Source organism: Mesoplodon mirus (genome assembly GCF_964341445.2).
Source record: "Mesoplodon mirus genome assembly, chromosome: 13".
NCBI classification, from domain to species: domain Eukaryota; kingdom Metazoa; phylum Chordata; class Mammalia; order Artiodactyla; family Ziphiidae; genus Mesoplodon; species Mesoplodon mirus.
Genome location: NC_138989.1, coordinates 27,984,881 through 28,006,397, shown reverse-complemented (window position 1 = coordinate 28,006,397; position 21,517 = coordinate 27,984,881). Strand labels below are relative to the sequence as shown.

Genomic DNA, 21,517 nt, shown 5'->3' with positions numbered 1-21,517 from the left:
TGGTTACAGGTGAGAGCCTTTAGCAGAACGTGAGCAGCACGGAATTTGTCAGCGAGGGTTTGGTGGAGTGGGGTTCTGTGCCAACACTGTCCAGAGCAGGTGGCATTTCTTCCTCGCTTTGTCTGTCATGAGCCCTGAGGTGCTGCCTGCCGGGGACCCCGCAACAGAGCGCGATGTGCCCCAGGGTCGCTCCATGCTGGCGCTGGTCCGGGGCTGCAAGCCCGCTCTTAAGGCGCTGTGAGGGGGCGTCTGAAGGAAGTGGAAGCCAGGGTGGCACCGTAGCTGGGGTTTCTGGGGGTGGCTCTTTGCCCCTTGTGTTGTTCTACTTGTCGTAGGATGGATGAGAGTAGCCAGCCCACCCCAAGGAAAAGAAAATTCAAAGTATGGAATATAATCATCCTGATGATGGCTCTTAACTGTTTTGCCTTCTGAACTTCAAACTGTGAAGGTATTCATATAACACAGGCTGAATTTCCCCCCTTGACCACAGTGTTTAATAAGTGTGAATTTTCATTCAGCCGCTAAAGTCTCCAAGAGTATTTTTATACTGAGTTCACAGACTTGAGGCAATTTTAGTCTGTAGACTCCACCCCCTGCTCCCACAGTCTTCCTGCCCCCCACTGCCCCATGTCTGTAGGATCTGGGAAAGAATTCACTGGCCTTTAGGAACATCTAGCACTTCACGAGTGTCACAGAGCCGTAAGAATAAGACACCCCAAGGCTGTCATCACCACACTCATGCCCAGGGAGACACAGGGCACAGTTCCTGTGCCCCAGTGGACACGGGGGCCTGGGAGAAGCCACCTGGAGGGCAGCCCTGGGGTCTCCACGTCCCTGTAGGTTCCAGCACTTGGGGGAGCGATGGGGGTGCTGCCATGGGGGGTGGGGACAGCAACCCCAGGTCTTGTGACGTCACCGTGTTTTGTGTGATGCCTCCTCTGAGTGTGGCCGAGGTGTCCGCCTGCCCCCCGCCCCATTATCAGGGCTGTAAGGGCATAACTATACATCTGGGGCTTCAGAGTAGTTAAATGTTGAGAAGAGGGCGTGTGTGGAGGATGATGCATTCGTTGGGGGACAGGCCTCGTGGAATGGATGGGGGGTCCACCCTCCCGAAAGCAGAAGCGACTGTTGTGTTGGGGGCCTCAGGCAGCAGAAACAGGCCCCGCGTTCTTTAAAAATAGCCCAGACACTCGTGCCTCTGGCAGAGTCAGCCCAGCTCCTCCCTGGACGATGTGCTTCTCTTGCTGCTGGAATTCTCCGCGCAGCCTGGAGTTTCTTGGAGACGTTTCCATAAAAATAGGGAGATGCCATCATCACCTTGTCCCTGTCACTGTGAGAGATGAAATCAAGGTCTGAGATGTCTTCCTGTGAACTTGAGACGCGATGCTGTAAAACCCCTGGTTGGGTGGCAGTGACTCATCACTACAGCGTCATCAGCCTACAGGCCCTGGAAAGCAGGGGGCGTGAACATTTGACTTTGGTCTAAACGTCTTCCCTTCGTGGCCTGCTTTTTGGCGTCCTTCTGCTGACGTCGGTAGCTGTTGGAATCAAGAACTGCCCAGTGGGCTGTGTTCAGACTCCATTTTGAAAATTTGGAAACCCTGAGGGATTCTGTTACTTTCTCAGAATGCTATGGTTCCTGTATACTTGTTTTAATAGTTCTTCCAGAATTCACTCTCTTCTTCCCCTGGCCTCCCCACCCTTGCTTTCTGTGTACCCCCATTGCACGTCCCCTCCCCTGTCACATCCTGCGGGGCTGGGCGCGGGGGACAGGGTAGGAGAGGCAGCAGGGCCCCACCTGCCACACTTCTGTGTCGCCCAGGCCTAGGGCTGGGTGCCCCCTCGGGTCTCGGGAAGCCGTGGTGGGCTCGAGTCTGTCCCATGGGTGCAGCTCTTCAGGGCCTGTTGGGAGTTCCCCGGGGGGCAGGTGACAGGCCTCACCGCACCTTCTGCAGCGCTGTGCACAGCCGGCACCCTGGGCCTCCTGGGCTGGGGGGAAATTGGGGATAAATGAATGCGGTGTGAGGCGGCGGGTGTGCGTGTGCGCCCGCGTGGGGAAACTGCTCCTGAGGAGGGCGGTGGTCTCAGAGGACGCGGGGAGCCCTGACTGCAGTCCAGGGTGTGGCTGGGCTTCGGGCCCCAGAAGCCCCGCAACGTCTGTGGTTGAGACCAGAAGTGAGAAATCTGGAGACGACACCGTGATGAACAGGTGTGCTGAATATCATCCGATGCTTCCATTCAAAAGTGGGGAATGCAGGGCTTTGTTTTTGTTTTTTAATGTGAAGCTTCTCTACTTGTCCTGTGGAAGTTATTTTCTTGAGAAGGTGTAAAATCAGGCCGTTGGCGACAGAACCACATCCGGGGGCTGGTAAACACTTTGGGGCTGAGTGCCTCTGAGCCGTCTCCACAGCGGGGTGGCAGGAGGGGGAGAGGGGCTCAGGAATCGTGAAGGAAGAGGGGACGGGAGTCACTCATCTGTCACTGTTACTACAGAATGTATGTGGGGGTAGCAGCTGGCTTTGGGGGTCTCTAAGCCCCTTCCCACCTACCATCCCAGCTTCAGATGTCCTGCCATGTGTGGTCTTTACATAGTTCGCCTTTTATGAAGTGTTTTTAGTAGGATGTTCCTGCTTAAAGTGAAGGAGGCCGTGGGAGGACAGGGGTGCCCACATACCCCCTGCTAAGCTCAGAGGGGCTGTTGGTAGCACAGGAACTGGGTCTGGATGACACCATGCTTCTCCCCAGGAACCATCTCTGTTTCCTCCAGTTTTCACTCTGGACCACTCTTGCGGGGGAGGGAGGGGGAGTATGTGTGGCCCCAAAGAAAGTAAGGCCTCGCACTTTCCAGTCGTTAGCGTTTGAAAAAGCAGTCTGTTTCCACGGACTGGTTCGCCCAGAGTTCAAAGTGAAGGGCTTCTGTCACCCAGGGCTGCCGGCCTCAGCTAGTGGCGCCCTGGGGGCCGGTTCCTGCCATCCTGTGCCCGGGCTCCCAGGAGCTGCTCTGAGCACATCTCGAGTCCCGGCGTTAACGTTTGTACTAGAGGGCCTGTCATCAGTCTGTGTGGACCACCCGTCCTCCAGCTGTGGCCACAGGACCCCCAGGGACCCCAAGACCCTCCCAGGGGTCAGTGAGGCGAGACCTCCTCCTTGTACCTCAGCCACATGTCCCCGCCGGTGCAGGTGAAGCAGAGGGGAGGCCACTGGGAGTAAAGAGGTGGGCATGTGTGAAGTGTGGCAATGGGAAGTTATTTTGTTACATGTGTTAACATGTGGTGAGTTTATTTTTTAATGAATAAATATTTAACATCTTCAAGTTTTAATTTCAAATATGGTAAATACTGGTAGGTGTCATCCACACAGAGGTCTTTGGGGTAATTGGTCATGTTGCGGTACAGAGCAGCCCTGGGACCAAAGCCCTTGAGGGCGGCTGGTCTCAGAGCAGGAGGGGGGGTCTGGGGAGGAAGCTCTGCCAGTCTGGACACGTGGGGGGACACTTCTGGTGCTGGCGCCTCAGCAGGGACGCGGCAGGGCCCAGGGCCCAGGGCACGCCGACCACAGCCTGAGAGCAGGTGGTTCCCTTTGAAAGAAAGGTGGGAGCTTCTATACAGTTTCCCACAGCTGAAGTCTGTCCTCCCCTTCCTTGTGCTGAACGTTTTAGTTTGGTGTTAGATCCGAAGATTCATGCCTGTCAGACAACATAAAGGGGTCTGCATGCTGCTGTCTCAGACCAGGAGAAATAAAGTCCAGAGCAAATAAAGATCTGAACAGAAAAATCTTAGAAGAAAAATATGGTTAGAATACTAGAGAGAAGACCTTCCTAATCAATGGGAAGCTTAGAAGCCATAAAGGAAAAAGACTGCGACAATATTTGATGACATAAAAATTAAAAAAAATTATATCATCTACAGAGAAACTCATACCAAAGTTTAAAGAAGTGACAGACCAGGAGAAAATATTTGCAACACATGTAGCGGATAAAGATTTATAGCCATAATATGTAAAGACTGCTTACAAATAAAATAAATGAGAAAACTACAAATAAACTAATTATAAACTAATATTATGAAAAAGAAAAATACAAACTTACTAGTAATCATAGGGAAGGATCACAATCACTAGTAACCAGAGAAATACAAATTAAAACAAGATACGTGTTTTTGCCCATCAGATTAGTACACGAGGAAAGGACCGAGGGTCTGGGGCCATGAGGCAGGAGACACCCTGCCCCCCTCCTTGACAAGAGGCGCATTTACAAGGTTGTATCAGTTTTTGGAATTTTTTCGTAGGGATGCTTACAAATGTGGGTCACACACAATCTTTTGGTCATGGTAGAAAAAAAAAAAAAAAAACCCAACCACCTAACACCCATCGCTTGGAGAATGCAAGTCCCAGTGTTCTGTGTTTAGGAACCAGCGGCACCACAGGGAATGAGGTTGGTTTACGTATTTTCTTGTTTAAAGGTGTCTGTGATGTATTGAGTGGAAAAAAGAACAATATATTTGTACAGTGATTCCATTCATTAAAAAGAAGAAAGCCCTTATTCAACAGGCAACACACAGATACACACAACGGGTGAATTGTTTCTCGGACGGCGTAGGCGTTGGGGTCGCAGTGAGAGCTGCCGGCCTGTGCAGGGGAACTTACACGTTACACACTATTTCCATCTATGTTCTTTGAATTTTAAAGAAGTCTTCATTATTTTTATAATAAAAATGCTTTTCAAGTGAAACAAAACAAATGTGCATAGAATTATGAAAATGTAATTTGATTGTTTTGCTGCAAATGGTCATCTGCATAGCCTTCCATATTCAGGAAAAGATGACCTAGAATGACATCCTCCAAGTGAAGAATTAACACGCAAAGATGTGTGCGGGGCCCCTCGCCATAATCGTCATCCAAAAAGCAAAGCACTTTTCTTAAGAAGAGGAAACATTTGTCAATTCCAGGGCACGATTTAACCTGAAAGGTTAAACCTGAAACTTGTCAAGGCAAGTTTTGAATACTCTGCTGTTCATTCACAAAATAAAAATAAAAGTTGGTAAAACAAAGCATTATTTTGGGTTCAATCTTCATGCTGCATTAGTCGCCCTTGACTCCCTGCTTCTTATCTGCTTGTCCCTGGAGCAGGGGTCTGTGGGTTGGTGGCTCACCCTCCATTCATCTCCTGAGATGCCCCCTTGTGCTTGGCAGCCAGGGCGGGCCTCACCCCTGCCTGCGGGAGCCGTCCTCTACGTGGGCACCTGTGCAGTGGGCTCCAGAGCCTGTCCTCAGTCCACCTCTTCATGATGACACTGGGCCCGCCCATGCCTGATGCCAGGAACACAAGGTGATGGAGGCAGGTCCCTCATCGCTTACACACACAGCCTCATCCTGTGTCGTCGATGACGAGGTTTGGGGTCCAGATGCGTGGGCACCTTGTGACACAGGGTGTCCTGGACATGGGACAGTTGTCTGCAAAGGCAGGCGGTTGTGAAGACGTGTTTCTCCCTCACAGATGTGTCACACACCCCATAGCATGTGAGGATAAACGAGGTCACGCTGGTGTCTGTACCCCAGCTGCAAAGTCCCAGCCTAGACCCTCCGACAGAGAGTGATTTCAGTTTCCTGGAGACTCCACCTTGAAGATTCTGATCATCCCTGGGAGGTACTTGGGTGGCTCCCTGGGGGCTTCCTCCCCAGAGGAAGTACAAGTGCAATCTCCTGCCCATCAGCCACGAGGACTCTGGGCATCCAGAGCAGAAAGCTACGGTGGGGAGCCCAACGTGTGGGCCCAGCGGCCCTGCCTCTCCTGCTGCTGGGGCTTTGCCTCCCACACCTGCTCAGCCTCCAGCCAGGGGTGCGTCCAGCACACCCGCCTGGGCCCTGCTGCTCCCCACAGCCTCACACTCACCATCTGTTCTGCAGCGCACCCCCTCCCCTGCCTGGGGCCACTGGCCTTCCCGCCCAGTCCAGCAGGCATGTTTGTAAGTCTTTGTCCATCAGGTGTGCGGGGTGGAGAGCCGGGGTGGAGGATGGCGCCACAGGACAGGACACAGTGGGATCCAGGAAGACTCTCCCTCTACCCCAACGGGGTGGCTGTGGGGCGGCATCCAGCCCCTGCCTGCGTTGCGCAGGTGTGAGCCCGCACCTGAGAGCAGTGTACCCACTGGCCGGTGGCCTGAGCCCTGCTGTAACAAGAGGGTGTGCCGTGCGTGCACGTGTGTGTATCTACGTGTGTGCACATTCGTGTGCCCGTGTCCACACGTATGTGCATCCCAGGCAGCACCACCGCAGACAGGGCTGTCCCCCTCTCGCCCTTCCTGCACTGTGCCCGCCCCCCGCCCCCTGCACAGCCGCCTCCGCTCCAAGTGTGGGGAGAACAGGGCAGCACTTGGCCTGGCGGGAGCGGGAAGTCTGGACTGACCTTGGCCCTGGGCTCCGCTTCTCCTGAGAAGCCTCTCCTCGAACTGCCCGTGAAGGCGCCCAGTGGGGAGTGCGTGGTAGCGGTTTAGACGGGCTTCTGTAACGGTGCGGTCAGAACCCAGTGGTGCCACAGGGCTGGAGACCATGGAGATGCGTCTCCTCAATCACCTCCCCTGGTGGGGCCTTCGCAGAGTGGAGCTGGGGCTCTTTGTCAGCACACCTCCAGTGTGCTGCACGGCCCCTGCGTGGAGGTGCTTTGGGAATCATAGTTTCCACCCCCCTGGGGGTTGGGGGATCTGGCAGGGATGGGGCCCCAGAGCTTCTTGTGTCCCAGGAGATGGCACCCAGGAGCTGCCTGCCCTGGGAAGGTCCCTGTGTGGTGGCTGCCCGTGCTGTGCACACAGGGCTGGACCTGGTGTCCTGTGTGATACCGGCCCATCGCAGTGCAGCCCTTCGGGAGGTCCCGTGGGGCCAGTGGGACACACTCGACCAGGCCCTTCTCAGGACAGAACCGCAAAGATGAGGTCTGTCCGTGCAGCTGGGCCTCCCTCCATCACCTGCTAGCCACACAGCGGGGCTCTCGGGCAGCAGGCCTGGGGGAAGTCGTTTCTGTCCCAGGAAGGTCCGGGGAGCCGGGTGGCCCTGGGCCCAGCTGACGCACTCTCCTCTTCGTCACAGCGGAGCTGGAGTTCGCCCAGGTGGTCGTCGTGGTGGTGGTGGTCACGGTGATGGTTGTGGTTGTCGTCTGCCTGCTGAACCACTACAGAGTCTCCACCCGGTCCTTTATCCACCACCCGGGGCAGGGCCGGAGGCAGGACGGGCCGCAGCCGGTAAGTGTGGGCTGAGCGGGGCCAGGAGCCTGGGTGCAGGATGGCCCTGGGCTCAGCGTGTGAATCCCACACACAGAATGCCCAGTCCGGGGGCCCGACCGTAAGGCCAGTCCCCGCCCCCCACCCCCAGCACGGTCACCACTGCCTGGACGGCAGTCAGCACACTCATTTCTGCTGCTCTGAACTCTATGGACCGTGCAGTCCCTGCCTCTCCACGTCTGGCTTCCTTCCCTCAGTGTCATACATGTGAATTCCATCCACGCTGGGATATGGTCCAGGGTCAGCAACGCATCCTGCATCCCCACCTACGCCCATGAGACGGGGGCTCAGCGGGGCAGGACAGGGAGGGGGTTGGGCCCTCTGGGGCACAAGGGTGGGCAGGTTGTGTGGGCCTCACAGAACAGCAAGGCTCTTCAGGTTGTTTTTTTTTTTTTTTTAAATTCCTAGCTACTTCCTGCCCTGAATCACCGCCCTCCTCTGGGAAATAAAACACTGATATTCAGCTAAACTGCTCTGTGATCTAAGGCAGGAGCCCAGGGGCCATGGAAGGTTCAGGTCCAAGCTGGCTTTGCTGTCTGTGGTTCCAGTGGCTGTCAGTGAGAGCTTGGGGACACTGAGTTTAAACAATTATATATTCTTGACTTCTGTGGTGGATGAAGGAGGCTGAATCCCCAAGCATGTTGGGACTAGGGCTGCCTGGTGACTGGCCTAGGGAGGCTGCCCTGAGTGTGGGGGCAGCTGTCCTGGGGTGACCCCCCACACACACTTCATCGGGGCCAGAGTCGCTCGGCCAGCCTTTGGGTCTGCTGTCCCCATGGGTAGAGCTGAGGTTTGCCCAGTGTCCTGTGTCCGTGGCAGGCAGAGCTGGGGGGAAGGGTGAGGCTGCTGTGTGCTGCCCCCAGACCCACAGGGATGAGATGGGTGCTGGGGGCTGCAGCTCAGCCCTGAGGAAGACACTCTCTCCCTCTGGCTTTCCCTCATCCTCTGCTGTTCCCTCCCTGCTGTGTTTCCTCCCTGCGGCCCGTGCAGGGCAGGTGTGTCCCGAGGCTTGGGTTTTCCTTCTGATAAAATGGGAGTGTGGATACTGCTCACTGAGGTTTCACAAACTCATGATGTACTTTTACACGGTGACCAGAGACAGTTTAGGCGCAGGCCAGACCTCCATTTCATGTCTAGTCCAGAGGAGAAGCCTCACTCTCCTGGACAGGGACATAGATCCAGATCCCAGGAGCACTGGGGGTCACTGCCTGGGAACGGGCCCCCCACCGGGCTGGGCTTCTTGCCTCCTAAGTACCTCCTCCTCCCTCGCGGTTTCTAAGAGATGCTGCTTCCCTTCATCGGGCTCTGGGAGAGCAGTGTGATCCTTTCTTTCATACTCATTGTTCCTGACCAGGGGACCTTCAGCAATGTGGGGAGATGTTTTTGGCTGTCATAGCTCAGGGACGGTGTTGCAGGGATGCTCTGAACGTCCTCAGCTTATGGGGCGGCCCTGCCATCCTCCCTGGGGGCCCTTCAGCATGAGATGGGGATGCTGTTAATACACGTGGATCACATGGCAGGCTCGGGGGCGTCAGCAGAGTGAAGAGAGCCCTTGCTGACAGCTCGGTGGGGGTGGGAGGTGTCCACAGGGAACCTGCCCTATCAGACGGTTTTGGTCTGGGCTCTGCCTTCCTTTGCTCACTCTGTCAATCAGTGGATGTGAGCCTGGCACCCACCAGACAAGGAAGAAATGATGCAGCGAGCCCCAGCCTCCCCCCATCAGCAGCGCCCACCTGGCTTGGTGGTATTTTCTCAATCTTGAGGGAGGCCAAGGGGTCTCCAGGGGCCATTTGTGTGTGGGGAGGGGTGCACATCAGGAGGCCGTAAACCGTAGAAGGGTGTGGGGTGGAGCAGCTTCAAGGTGCCCTTCTGGGTGGCCCCCTGCCCTGCCCCCAGCATCCAACCAGCCTCCTCCCGAGGGGCTTAGAGGGGCAGGCTGCCCGTGGCCTTGTGTGGTTTGTGCTCTCCTAGGGAGAAGGTGGCTGAGGCTGGAGGTGCCTGGGGTCGCCGTTGTCAGGGTGGTTCCGTGTCTGCTTTCAGAGCATCCCAGGAGCATCAAAGGCCCGCATCCCAGGAGCTGCTGTGCCTGCTGTTTGGCAGCTGGTGGGTGTGGGGTGCCCCCTGCCGGCCTCACCATGGATGAGCGTCCATGGCTCTGACCCTATGCGTTGCTGGGACCCCCGCACTTCTGGGGGCCTTTTGGCCTGTTTGTTCCAGAACTGTGTGAGGTCTCCATGACCATGTTAGTAAAAAGTGTGTTTATTTTAAACTGCTATGAGAAGGGCTGGGCATCTAATTTGTCAGCTTCTAGGTGATCTGGCTTAACACTATTGGTTAAGGTTACCTTTATGTATTTCCTATGTTAGACTTGATAGTCAAGATGGAAAAATACAGGACAGTAATTGGGATTTTTTTTTTTTTTTTTGGCTGCGTCAGGTCTCAGTTGCGGCACTCGGGATCTTTGTTGCGGCACGCGGGCTTCTCTAGTTGTGACACATGGGCTCTAGAGTGCGCGGGCTCTGTAGTTGTGGTGCACTGGCTTAGTTGCTCTGCAGCATGTGGGATCTTAGTTCCCTGTCCAGGGATCGAACCCACGTCCCCTGTGTTGGAAGGCGGATTCTTAACCACTGGACCACCAGGGAAGTCCCTGGCTTTTGTTCTTGAGAAAGAGGCTGAACTTGTAGATGTTCTGATGTGGTTGAGGAAACTTGACTCCCTCTCTGCACTAATGGGCTTTCCCTGGTTCCCAGGGAGAGTCCTCTGGGAAAAGGTGGGTTGGACCAGTTGCCCCTTTGGGCCCCGTTTGCCCTGATTCGGGAGGGTTGCTTTGTGCAGTCACAGCCCCTTCCTCACGTGGCCCCTTGCCACCTCCAATGCCTGTGGGAGGACACACTTCTGTGCCAAGGGAGGGACGGATGGAGTCTGTGTTGGCCGAGGCCAGTCAGCCTGCATCACCACAGCGTCCCTGAGACGCCATTCCAGGGGAGCAGGGGGATGGGATGGACCAGCCTGAATTTGGTGGAAGCAGCCACTTCTGAATGAAAATGAAAAAGAGTGATCCGCTTCAGTTAAGTGTCAACAGAAGTAAGTGCTTAAATAGTGGCAGCAGCAGTGAGTGGGCTTGTGATCAAAAGCCGTACGTGTTCTTTCTGAGGGAGACTTGCCTTAGTGTTTAGAGCCTGGCTTATGTGAGTTCGGGACTTTGAGACTGTCTAGGTTTCTTTTCATCATCTTAGACCACCAAGTAATAGGAAAACAATTAAAGGGCATAAATATTCCAGACGCAGCCCTGAGAGATGTTCACACACGTCGCTGGAGCCTTTCTTTCCCGAGCCAGGGGATGCCCGCATGGCCTTTTCTGACAGCCTTGCCTGTAGGCCACCCCGTAAGGCCCACCAACCTGCCTGGACGGCGGGCAAGGCAGAGGTGGCTGCCCACCTACCAGGAACAGCAGAGGGACAGGAACGTTTTACTTAGTTTGAATCATATGAAATTGTGGGTGTTCAGCCATTTTGACCTATAAAAGCAGCAATTTCAATTTTAAAAATTAACAAAAGGAGTCATATCAGGCATTTCTTCATGACCAAATGCTGCAGGAATTAAATCAATTGTGAAAGTGCAGTGCCCAGCCTCCCTGAAGCCAGAGCAGCGCCTGGCGGGCAGTGGGTGCACCAGCCCCGTGGGGAGGGACGGGTCTGTGTTGCAGAAACTCGGGTGTGGGGCAAGTCCAGGTCCAAAGACCCTCCCTGCAGATGGCCAGACCTGGGCGAGGGTGTGGCCAGTGTGTGTGTGGTTCCCCCCTCAGGGTATTTTGACAAAACTTGATCCAACTTGAAAAAAACTGGGAGATTTCACGTAAAACTAGAAATTTACATCTTTCCTTGAAAAGTGAGCATATCGGCCACACTGGCCTGTATTCCTGCTTGGCTCCCCCAGGCCAGGGCTGCCAAGCAGCCTGTGCTCACCTTCTGCTGTGGTCTCAGCCCCTGCACGGGCCTCAGAGGTGGGCCGGTTTGCACAGAGGTGATGTTTTTTGGAGCAAACATTCTTCTGCATTCATGCCTCTACCACAAAAATGAAAACAGAGATGGACCAAGGGGGCCACTGGCTTCCGAAAAATGGGGTAACTTCCTTGTGGAAGTAAAGATCATTCCTATGAGATGAGTGGTTCGGCCAGGTGAGGTGAGTCTGGGTCACGGGACAGTGTGTCCCGGGCCTGCTGACCAGTCCCGCGCTCGGAGCAGGGCCCTCCTCTCTGTGACGGGGTCTGGGCTCCTCTCCACTGGCCCGGACACCTTGCGAACCAGGGCCGGCAGTTCCGTGCAGGTGTGTTCTGGGGCCCCACACAGCTCACTCCCACTGTGGCTGAGAGCCCGGCAACTGCGCACCTGCCTAGTCTCATTTCTACCTACTTCAGCCTGTGTTAGGAAAGCATTTCTAAAACAATAGGAAGGAACCATTTTCAGGAAGGCGCAAGAAATGAGCCTGATAATGCAGGTGGAGCAAGCGAGTCTGTGACAGTCTGAGTGTAGCATCGGCTGGTCCAGGGCGCAGGCTCCCTGCAGCAGGTGGATTCTTGCTGAACTGTGAGACTGGGGGTGTTGCTGCCCACCTCGTTTCATGAGCATTTCCAAGTGTCCAGGGGCCACAGGCAGCAGGTCAGGCCTCCTTTAAGCATCAAGCATGGGATCCTACTGTCTACCTTCTATTTGTCTCAGCAGGAGCGGGGCATTTGCAGACTGGCCATTTAAAAGGTTTTACCGTTGAAGCATTAGAAGATAAACAATTTTAACAGCTTGAAATGAGAATGTTGAAGCATTAGAAGATAAACAATTTTAACAGCTTGAAATGAGAATGTCTCCTTCAAGTAAGAGAAAGGAGGCCAAATTGCTGGCGAAAATTGGATAACGATCCTGGGCCATAGCTGTTACACAGCAGAATCTCCAAGATCTTTAAAGCTAGTAACTTAGATCATCCTTCTGCTGTTGATGTTGCTCAGAAGACTTTTAAAATTACCTTCAAAGCTTACAGGTCATTTTTAGTAAAATTTTCAAGAGACATTTAAAAAAAATTCTCAGTGATGGCAAGCCTTCCTTTTTTTAATTTGTTCTCTGAGGCTGGCTTTGATTTTTGGTACCAGCCAAAATCCATTTAGATGTAGCTCATCAAGTTACTGATACAATTTTGGTTCAAAGTCAAATGTGACCATTAGTAAGGCTGATGCTGTTCACGCTACAAGCTGATGGTACAGAGAAAGGCCAGGAAGGACCCAGGAAGGGGGAGGTGGACAGAGGGCCTTGTCTGTGTTGTTAAGGCTCTTGTGATGAGGATGTGTTCATGCATTACTTTTGCAATTAAAAGACACACTACGCTCACATAAACTGATGCTGAAGACAGTTTCAATAACATTCTGAGCATCTGTAATCTACACGGTTGGTATTGTGACAAAGTATGCTAAAATTAGATTTTTTAATAAAATTGATGAAAAATTTTATAAACAATTTTTAGTAACCTAGGCATTAGCATTAATAATCTAATGGTAAAGTTTGTTTAGTTTGTTTTTACTTAGACCTTAAAAACTGGTGTGGTTTGTTCTGGGGGGAAAAAAAAGCTCTCTAAATTATCCTAATTCTGAGAGGCCCTTGTTGGGGAGGTGTGCAGAGCCGTCAGAGACTGCATGGGAGGTAGCTGGGATCCGGCTCTGTTGCTCCCCTACCAATTCTGAGACCGCGGGGAAGGCACTTGGCTTGTGCCACTCACGCGTGAAAGGAGGCTCACAGTGTGTGGTTCCACGTCGCCCTGAGCTTTCTGATTCCAGGCTGCTTTCTCTTGAAGCCTGATTGCTCACTCTCCCCCACCACCAGCCCCAGGAGGCATCACATTCCTCCTTTTCTGCTTGCTCTTAGGGGCCTGTAGGCCTCCCAGAGCTATTGATTGTTGTGGAAATATAAAGGATTCCCTTTCTTTTCTTCCCAGCAGAACTTCCTTCTTGATTTGTCTTTCTCTTAAGGGATGTGCCCTAGATTGAGTAGAGTTGGGAGGGAAATAGTCTTGAGAAGTCTGATGATGGAATCCCAAGGAGGATAAAGGGGAAATGCTGGAGAGGAGTCACTGGCATCTAAGCTGTTACTGCTGTCTAGGGTGGAAAAGTCAGAACTAGTAAAGCATCTGGATGGTGGAGAAGTTGCCTGGGAAAAGGGAAGAAACAAGAGAAAAATGATTTTATCAGAAGGCAAAGATGTTGCTGAATATCCAAACATCAGTTTTAGCTATGCTTTGAAATTCACCCTGGGAAAGGGAGTAAAATCGATTTTCAAATATTTGAGGCCATATGATATGTTCATTCACTGGGAGGAACCCTTGGGTAGAAGCCAAAATATCCAGCAATGGCCTTGCTTTACACAAACTGGCCATGTCACCTCCAGTGAGTCGTATACCCTCCTTGGGCTTCAGTTTCCTCCCATCCAAAATGAGGGAGAACTAGCTTAGATCAGAGACCTTTCAGACTGTTTTTGACCCCTCTGACCAAATGTATAGGAAACACATTTTACATCACAATCCACAATATTCACACACAACTGAGGCAGAACTTTGACCAAACAGTACTTAAAATGTACTCAAGATGTTTTCTGTTTTATCTGTGGAATGCTGGCTGTGACCCACTTAAATTGATTTTCTAGCTAAGAGGCTGCAACTCAGTTTGAAAAACACTGTATTGGGTCTTTCCAGTCCCCAAATCTGATGATCCCTGTGGTCCTTTGTGTGTGGAAAGAAGAGTTTAGCTGAGAGCTAAACCAAGAAAGTTCAGAGCATGGGGTGGTCTCACATGTGGTGGTCTCACATGTGGTGCCCAAGGACCCAAGGCAGCAAGCAGGCTTCAGCCACAGCTCACAGCAGAAGCCCGTGAGTCATGGTCACAGATGACTCTCTTTCAACGCTATAAGCATTGTATCCTTTGGGTGGAAAGAGACCTAAGAGATACAGAAATAAAGATTATAAGAGTACTGTGAGCAACTGTATATCAACAAATTGAATAACCCAGATGAAATGGAAAGATTCCTAGACACACACCCTACTAAGACCGACTCATGAAGAAATAGAAAATATGAATAGATCTGTAACTAGTAAGGAGATTGAAACAATAATCAAAAACCTCCCAACAAAGAAAATTCCTAGACTAGCTGGCTTCACTGGTGATTTCTACAAAACATTTAAAGCACTGACACCAGTCCTTTTCAGATTCTTCCCCAAAACTGAAAAGGATGGAACACCTTCTAACTCATTTTATGAGGCCAGCATTACTCCAATACCAAAGCCCCAAAGACACAACAGGAAAAGAAAAACCAAAGACCAATATCCCATATGAATACTGATGCAGAAATCCTCAACAAAATACTAGTAAACTGAATTCAGCAGCATAATAAAAGGATTATACACCATGACCAAGTGGGGTTTATTCCTGGAATACAAGGATGTTTCCACATTATGAAATCAATCAATGTAATGCACCTCATTAACAGAATGAAAGGAAAAAAACTACATGATCATCTCATTGATGCAAAAAAAGTATCTGACAGAATTCAACACCCTTTCATAATAAAAACATTCAACAAACTAAGATAAAAAGGAAACTACCTCAACATAATAAAGATCATCTATGAAAAGCCCACAGCGAACATCATACTCAATGGTGAAAGACTGAAAGCTTTCCCTCTCAGATCAGGAAAAAGGCAAGGATGCAGGCATGCTTTCACCACTTCTGTCCAACATAGTATTTATTATAAGTTTTAGCTAGAGCAACAAGGCAAGAAAAGGTATTCCGGTGAGAAAGGAAAAAAAGTAAAATTATCTCTCTTTGTAGATGACATGATCTTATGCGTAGAAAAGCCTAAACATTCCAATTAACTAATAAACAAAAAGCTCCACTAGAACTAATAAATTCAGCAAAGTTGCAGGACACAAAGTCAGCCCCCTAAAATCAGTTGCATTTCTTTACACTTACAATGATCAATCCAAAAAGAAATTAAGAAAACAGTTCAATTTACAATAGTATCAAATAGAACAAAATACTTAGGATTTTAACTTAACCAAGGATATGAAGGGTTTGTACACTGACAACTATACAGCGTTGCTGAAAGAAATTAGACACAAATAAATGGAAGACATCTTGTATTCATCTTGTATTCATGGACCTGAAGACTTGATCCTGTTAAGATGTCAGTACTACCCAAAGCAATCTACAGAATCAGTGTAATCCCTGTCAAAATCCCAATGATGTTTTTCTGCAGAAATAGAAAAGCCCATCCTAGGGCTTCCCTGGTGGCGCAGTGGGTGAGAGTCCACCTGCCGATGCAGGGAACACGGGTTTGTGCCCCGGTCCAGGAAAACCCCACATGCCGCGGAGCGGCTGGGCCCGTGAGCCATGGCTGCTGAGCCTGCGCGTCCGGAGCCTGTGCTCCGCAACGGGAGAGGCCACAACAGTGAGAGGCCTGCGTACCGCAAAAAAAAGAAAAGAAAAGAAAAAAAAAGCCCATCCTAAAAATCCTTGTGCTATCACAAGGAACCCCCATCCCCACCTACAGCCAAAATAATATTGAAAAAGAATAACGAAGTTGGAAGTTTCACACGTCTTGATTTCAAAAGTTACTACAAAGCTACAATAACAAAACAGTGTGGTGCCGGCATAAAGACAAACTTTCAGACCAACAGAATAGAATAGAGAGCCCAGAAATAAACTCTCCGATGTATGGTCAAATGATTTTCAACAAGGGTGCCAAGACCATTCAAGGAAAAAGGACAGTCTTAAAAAATGGTGTTGGGGGGCTTCCCTGGTGGTGCAGTGGTTGAGAGTCCGCCTGCCGATGCAGGGGACGCGGGTTCGTGCCCCGGTCCGGGAGGATCCCGCATGCCGCAGAGCGGCTGGGCCCGTGGGCCGTGGCCGCTGGGCCTGCGCGTCCGGAGCCTGTGCTCCGCAATGGGGGAGGCCACAGCAGTGAGAGGCCCGCGTACAGCAAGAAAAAAAACAAAACCAAAAAAAAAAAAATGGTGTTGGGAAAACTGGATATTCACTACAAAATAATGACATTGAACCCTTATCTGCTACCATATACAAAAAATTAATTCAAAATGTATCAAAACCTGAATGTAAGAGCTAAAACTATTAAACTCTTAAACAATAGGGCAAAAGCTTCATGATGTTGGATTTGGCAATGATATCTTGGATCTGACACTAAAAGCACAAGCAACCAAAGAAAAAAATAGGTAAATTGGACTTCAAAAATTAAAAATTTAAACTTGTCAAAGGACACTATCAAGAGAGTGAAAAGGCAACTCGTAGAATGGGAGAAAATATTCGCAAATCAGGTATCTGATAAGGGATTAATATCCAAAAAATATAAAGAACATGTACAACTCAGCAACAAAATAAGTGAACCTAATTTTAAAATAGGCAAAGGACCTGAGTAGGTATTTCTCCAAGGAAGATATACAGATGGCCAATAAGCACATGAGAAGAGCTCAGATCACTAATTGTGATTGTTAATTTTATGTGTCAACTTGACTGAGCTAAGCAGTGTGTCTATGGGAGTAATTCCCGAAGAGATTACCATTTGACTCAGTAGATGGAGTGAAGAAAATCTGCCCTCACCAATGTGGGTGAGCATCATCCAATCCCTTGAGGACCTGAGTTTAAAAAAAAAAAAAATGGAGAAAGGGCAAGTTCTTTCTTTCTCTCTTTTCTTGAGCTGGGATGTCGATTTTCTCCTGCCTTTGGACATCAGAGCTCCTGGTTTTTGGGTCTTAAGAGTCCAAGACAGGGCTTCCCTGGTGGCGCAGTGGTTGGGAGTCTGCCTGCTAATGCAGGGGACACGGGTTCGAGCCCTGGTCTGGGAGGACCCCACATGCCGCGGAGCAACTAGGCCCGTGAGCCACGGCTACTGAGCCTGCGCGTCTGGAGCCTGTGCTCCGCAAAGGGAGAGGCCACGATAGTGAGGCCCGCGTACCGCAGTGAAGAGCGGCCCCCGCTTGCCACAACTAGAGAAGGCCCTCCCACAGAAACGAAGACCCAACACGGCAAAAATAAATAAAATAAATTAATAAACTCCTACCCCCAACATCTTAAAAAAAAAAAAAAAAGCATACAAGAGAACAAACTATACCTAATAAAATACAGATGTTGGAGAAACAACAGAGCAGAACAGAATTAAACCAGAGCCCCTAACTCCTCATAAAAAAAAAAAAAAAAAGAGTCCAAGACATACACCAGTGGACACCCCCCGCCCCCAGTTCTCAGCCCTTTGTATTTGGACTGAATTTTACCCCTGGCTTTTCTGGGTCTCCATCTTGCGCAGAGCAGATTGTGGGACTTCTCTGCCTCCAGAAACATGCAGCCAATTCCTATAATCAATCAATCAATCTCCTATTGGTTCTGTTTCTCTGGAGAACCCTGACTTAATACACTAATCATACACGAATCAAAACCATAGTGAGAAGGGCTTCCCTGGTGGCATCGTGGTTAAGAATCCACCTGGCAATGCAGGGGACACGGGTTCAAGCCCTGGGCCGGGAAGATCCCACATGCCATGGAGCAACTAAGCCCGTCCACCACAACTACTCAGCCTGCACTCTGAAGCCCGTGAGCCACAACCACTGAAGCCCACGTGCTTAGAGCCCATGCTCTGCAACAAGAGAAGCCACCACAGTGAGAAGCCTGCAAACCGCAACGAAGAGTAGCCCCCGCCCGCCACAACTAGAGAAAGCCCGTGCTTAGCAACAAAGACCCAACTCAGCCAAAAATTAATTTTTTTAAAAAAACCATAGTGAGATGCCACATCACACCCACTGGAGTGACTATTAGCAAGAAACCAGAAAATAACAAGTGTTGGCAAGGATGTGATGAAATTGGAACCGAAATGGTACCACTGCTACGGAAAACAGTAGTGGTTCCCCCCCACCCCAAATTAAATACAGAATTACCATATGATCTGGAAATTTTACTTCTGGGTGTATCCTCAAAAGAATGAAAAGCAGAGATTCAAAGAGATATTTATACACCCCTGTTCATAGCAGCATTATTCATGATAGCCAAAAAGGGGAAACAACCAAGATATCTATGAATAACAAAATATGGTATGTACCTACAATGGAGTATATTAGCCTTAAAAAGGAATGAGATGCTGACACAGGCTGCAACATGGATGAATCTTAAAGACATTATGCTCAGTGAAATAAGGACAGTATTGTACAATTCCACTTAGACAAGGTTCCTAGAATAGTCAGATTCATAGAGACAGAAGGTAGAATGGTGGTCACCAGGGGCTGAGGGGAGGAAGGAATGGGGTGTTAGTATTCAGTGAGTATAGGGTTTTCAGTTTGGGAAGAAGACAAATTCTGGAGATGGATGGGGGTGATGGGTGCGTGGCAACGAGGATATACTTAATACCACAGAACTGTATGCTTTCAAATGATTAAAATAGTAAATGTATAATTTACCACAACTTTAGAAAAGACAATTTTGATTTTCCACTCACCACCCAGCCCACAGAAAGTGCCAAATAGATTTAAAAGGAAAAAATCCAGTCATTGTGTTCCAGGCCTGCAGGCGACACATCTGGATCGTTGGGATCATAAAGACAATCACTTGGAAGAGCACGTGATTTTTTTATCTTTAATGCAGACGTTTTATCTTTAATGCAGACGTTTTATCTTTAGTGTCAGGCAGATTCAACTTACGGGAAAATTTTCTGGCCACGTGGCTGTTTACCATTCAGAAGGAGGAAAATACAATGCAGATTCCTTGAGGGTAAAGGAACCTGAAAATGCACATCTTCAAGCCTGCGAGATCCGGAGTTGTCCTGTGTCCCTTTTTCAGAAGATGCAGATTCACTACTAGAGCCCCTCAGGGTGGCCCAAGGCTTTCGTGGGCCTGGGTCCTTGTGGCCATGCTCCCCGGGGCACCCACGGAGGCGTCTTCAGGGCTACCAGGGACACAAGGGCGCCGGAGGTGCTCTGTGGATGCAACGCGGCATGAGGGAACAGTTCTCACAAGCAAACAGCTACGAAAGACGCAGTGTGTATGGGCCCACGTAGCCATACTAGCAAGATTTTGTTCCTGTTGCTCAAAACTCTGTGAGCTGCTATCTTATTTCCCAGCTTATTCCGTCGTGGTCAGAGGACCCAGCTTCCCGCGAAGGGTGGCGGGGCGGCCGGTCCCTCGTCTCGCAGGGCTGTTCCTGGTGCACCAGAAGAGGCCAACCTCACGGCCTCCCCTCCGAAGCCTGAGCTCAAGGCAGCCGCCAGCGAGCAGCTGAGTCAGCAGCAGGGGCGGTGGCCAAGGGGAGGAGCGGAGGCTGTGGCGGTGCAGACCCTTCCCGTGACGATGGCCCCTGGACAGGAGGGGGTCCCTGCGGAACCACAACATTCCACCTGAGCAGACCTGGAGGCGCCTGTTCGTCCCCGTCCCCCGCCCCCCACCCCGCGACGAGCAGGCCGAGTGGCCAGAGAGGTCGGGAGGGACCAGGAGGGGTGGGGTCAAGGGGAGGGGCAGCAGGAAGCCTGGGAGGAGGCCGGGAAGCGCGTGGATTTAGAAACAGGTAGGTTGATGTGAATTTGGTGAAATACAGGATTGTGTGTGCAAGGCTTGGTGTGGATTTCTTTTAGGCATTTTTCCAGTTTTGCTAATTTCTAGGGAAATAAAGCCATTGAGAATAGTTATTGCCGTTTTCAGAAAACGTGCTGCTACCCCTCTTCTGGGTCCCTTCCTGCCCACTTCATTTGGTGCTGTGACAGGCTGCGCCCTGTGCTTTAATCTGCTGTTGCCAAGGGTGGAATTCTTAGGAATAGTGAAGGATGCTCTGTGCTGTTCTCAACGCAGGAGTGACATCTCCCTTGACGCAAAGCATGCCTAGGGCTCGGACACCTGGTTAGAGCCACTCTGTCGCCGTTACATAGTTGTATAGTCAGATTAAGGGATGCCACCTGCTCACAGCGAGGGGGGCCGTGGTGGATGCCCACCTGCAAGGAGCAGGGGAGGTCGCTTTCACTTCTGAAGACCTGGGGCTGTTTGACCTCCCAAGTCTACCGGTGGGCACTTTCAGGTCACAGGAGGCCATGGTGGCAGGAGGTCGTACGTGCACATTCCTGGGAATCCAAAAATACAGGCACTTCTCTACCCCCCCACCCCGTTCTTCTCTTACTAGTCACAAAAGCCCCGCAGACCCTGCTATAGCCAACAATTGGGGTTCAAAAGGGATACCACTGAAATGCTCTGTAGACAAGTTTATGGTGTTAGAAGTGATCCTTAATCATGCCTACTGTTTGCTCATCACCTTGTTGGTCTGGTTTTTTTTTTTTTTTTTGGTTGCGCTGGGTCTTAGTTGTGGCTCATCAGCTACTTAGTTGCAGCATGCAGGCTCCTTTAGTTGCGGCGAACTCTTAGGTGTGGCATGCATGTGGGATCTAGTTCCCTGACCAGGCATTGAACCCAGGCCCCCTGCAATGGGAGCGTGGAGTCTTAACCACTGCACCACCAGGAAAGTCCCTGGCCATTTTGAAAGATTATTAAGCAACTAGATGTCAGGTTCCACACTCCTCGTGAGCATTTGCACTGAGGAATCAATTCATGAGAAGATGCACAGAGGGCTCTGTAGTTTGGGGAACAGTCTGAAAGCCAACCGGTGTGGATGGGCACACCGTTCAAGGCTACTGTGGGGAGACCCGAACTGTTTGACTTTCCTGTGGCCATGACTCCTCTGGGAGTGCAGGTAGGTAACAAAAGGCTGGGGCTTTGTTGTTCCGGGTGTTAAACAGCCTGCGCTCAGCTGAGTGTGATCCCTTGGCTTTGGGTGCTGCTGAATGACACTAATGATCTTCCTGTGATGTCCCCCACCCCCCAACCAGGAAGGGCGCCTGTGGCCTTCAGACAGATCTGGACCTCGGCCCACCTCAGAGGTAAGGGGTTGGACACAGGCGGGGTGTGGGTGGCAGGAGATGCGTAAAGGGGGATGAACAAAATTGGTGGAAGGGTTGAACGTGTCAGCACAGGCGAAGATCAAGGCCTGTGCCTGTAACTTGGTTTAAGAGGTGGGGGAGGGGTCTTCCCTAGACTCTCCCAAGGATTCTTTGTGCCTGGCCAGAGCTCCTTCCAGAAAACAGGTCGAGAATCCAGGATCTTCACTTGATGCCTTAGGCTGCTGATAACGAGGTGGTGGGTGTCAGCGTAGCTTATAAACATCACCGCTTGATTCACC

At 50.8% G+C, this 21,517-nt stretch overlaps 1 protein-coding gene across 1 annotated transcript in view; it reads left to right on the top strand.

Annotated features, from left to right (window-relative positions):
- LDLRAD4 (low density lipoprotein receptor class A domain containing 4) overlaps positions 1-21,517 on the top strand; it is a 288,423-nt gene that overhangs the window by 265,618 nt on the left and 1,288 nt on the right. Inside the window, 2 exon segments of the mRNA XM_082639952.1 lie at positions 7,081-7,232; positions 21,168-21,218. Coding sequence (XP_082496078.1) covers positions 7,081-7,232; positions 21,168-21,218 — 203 coding nt within the window.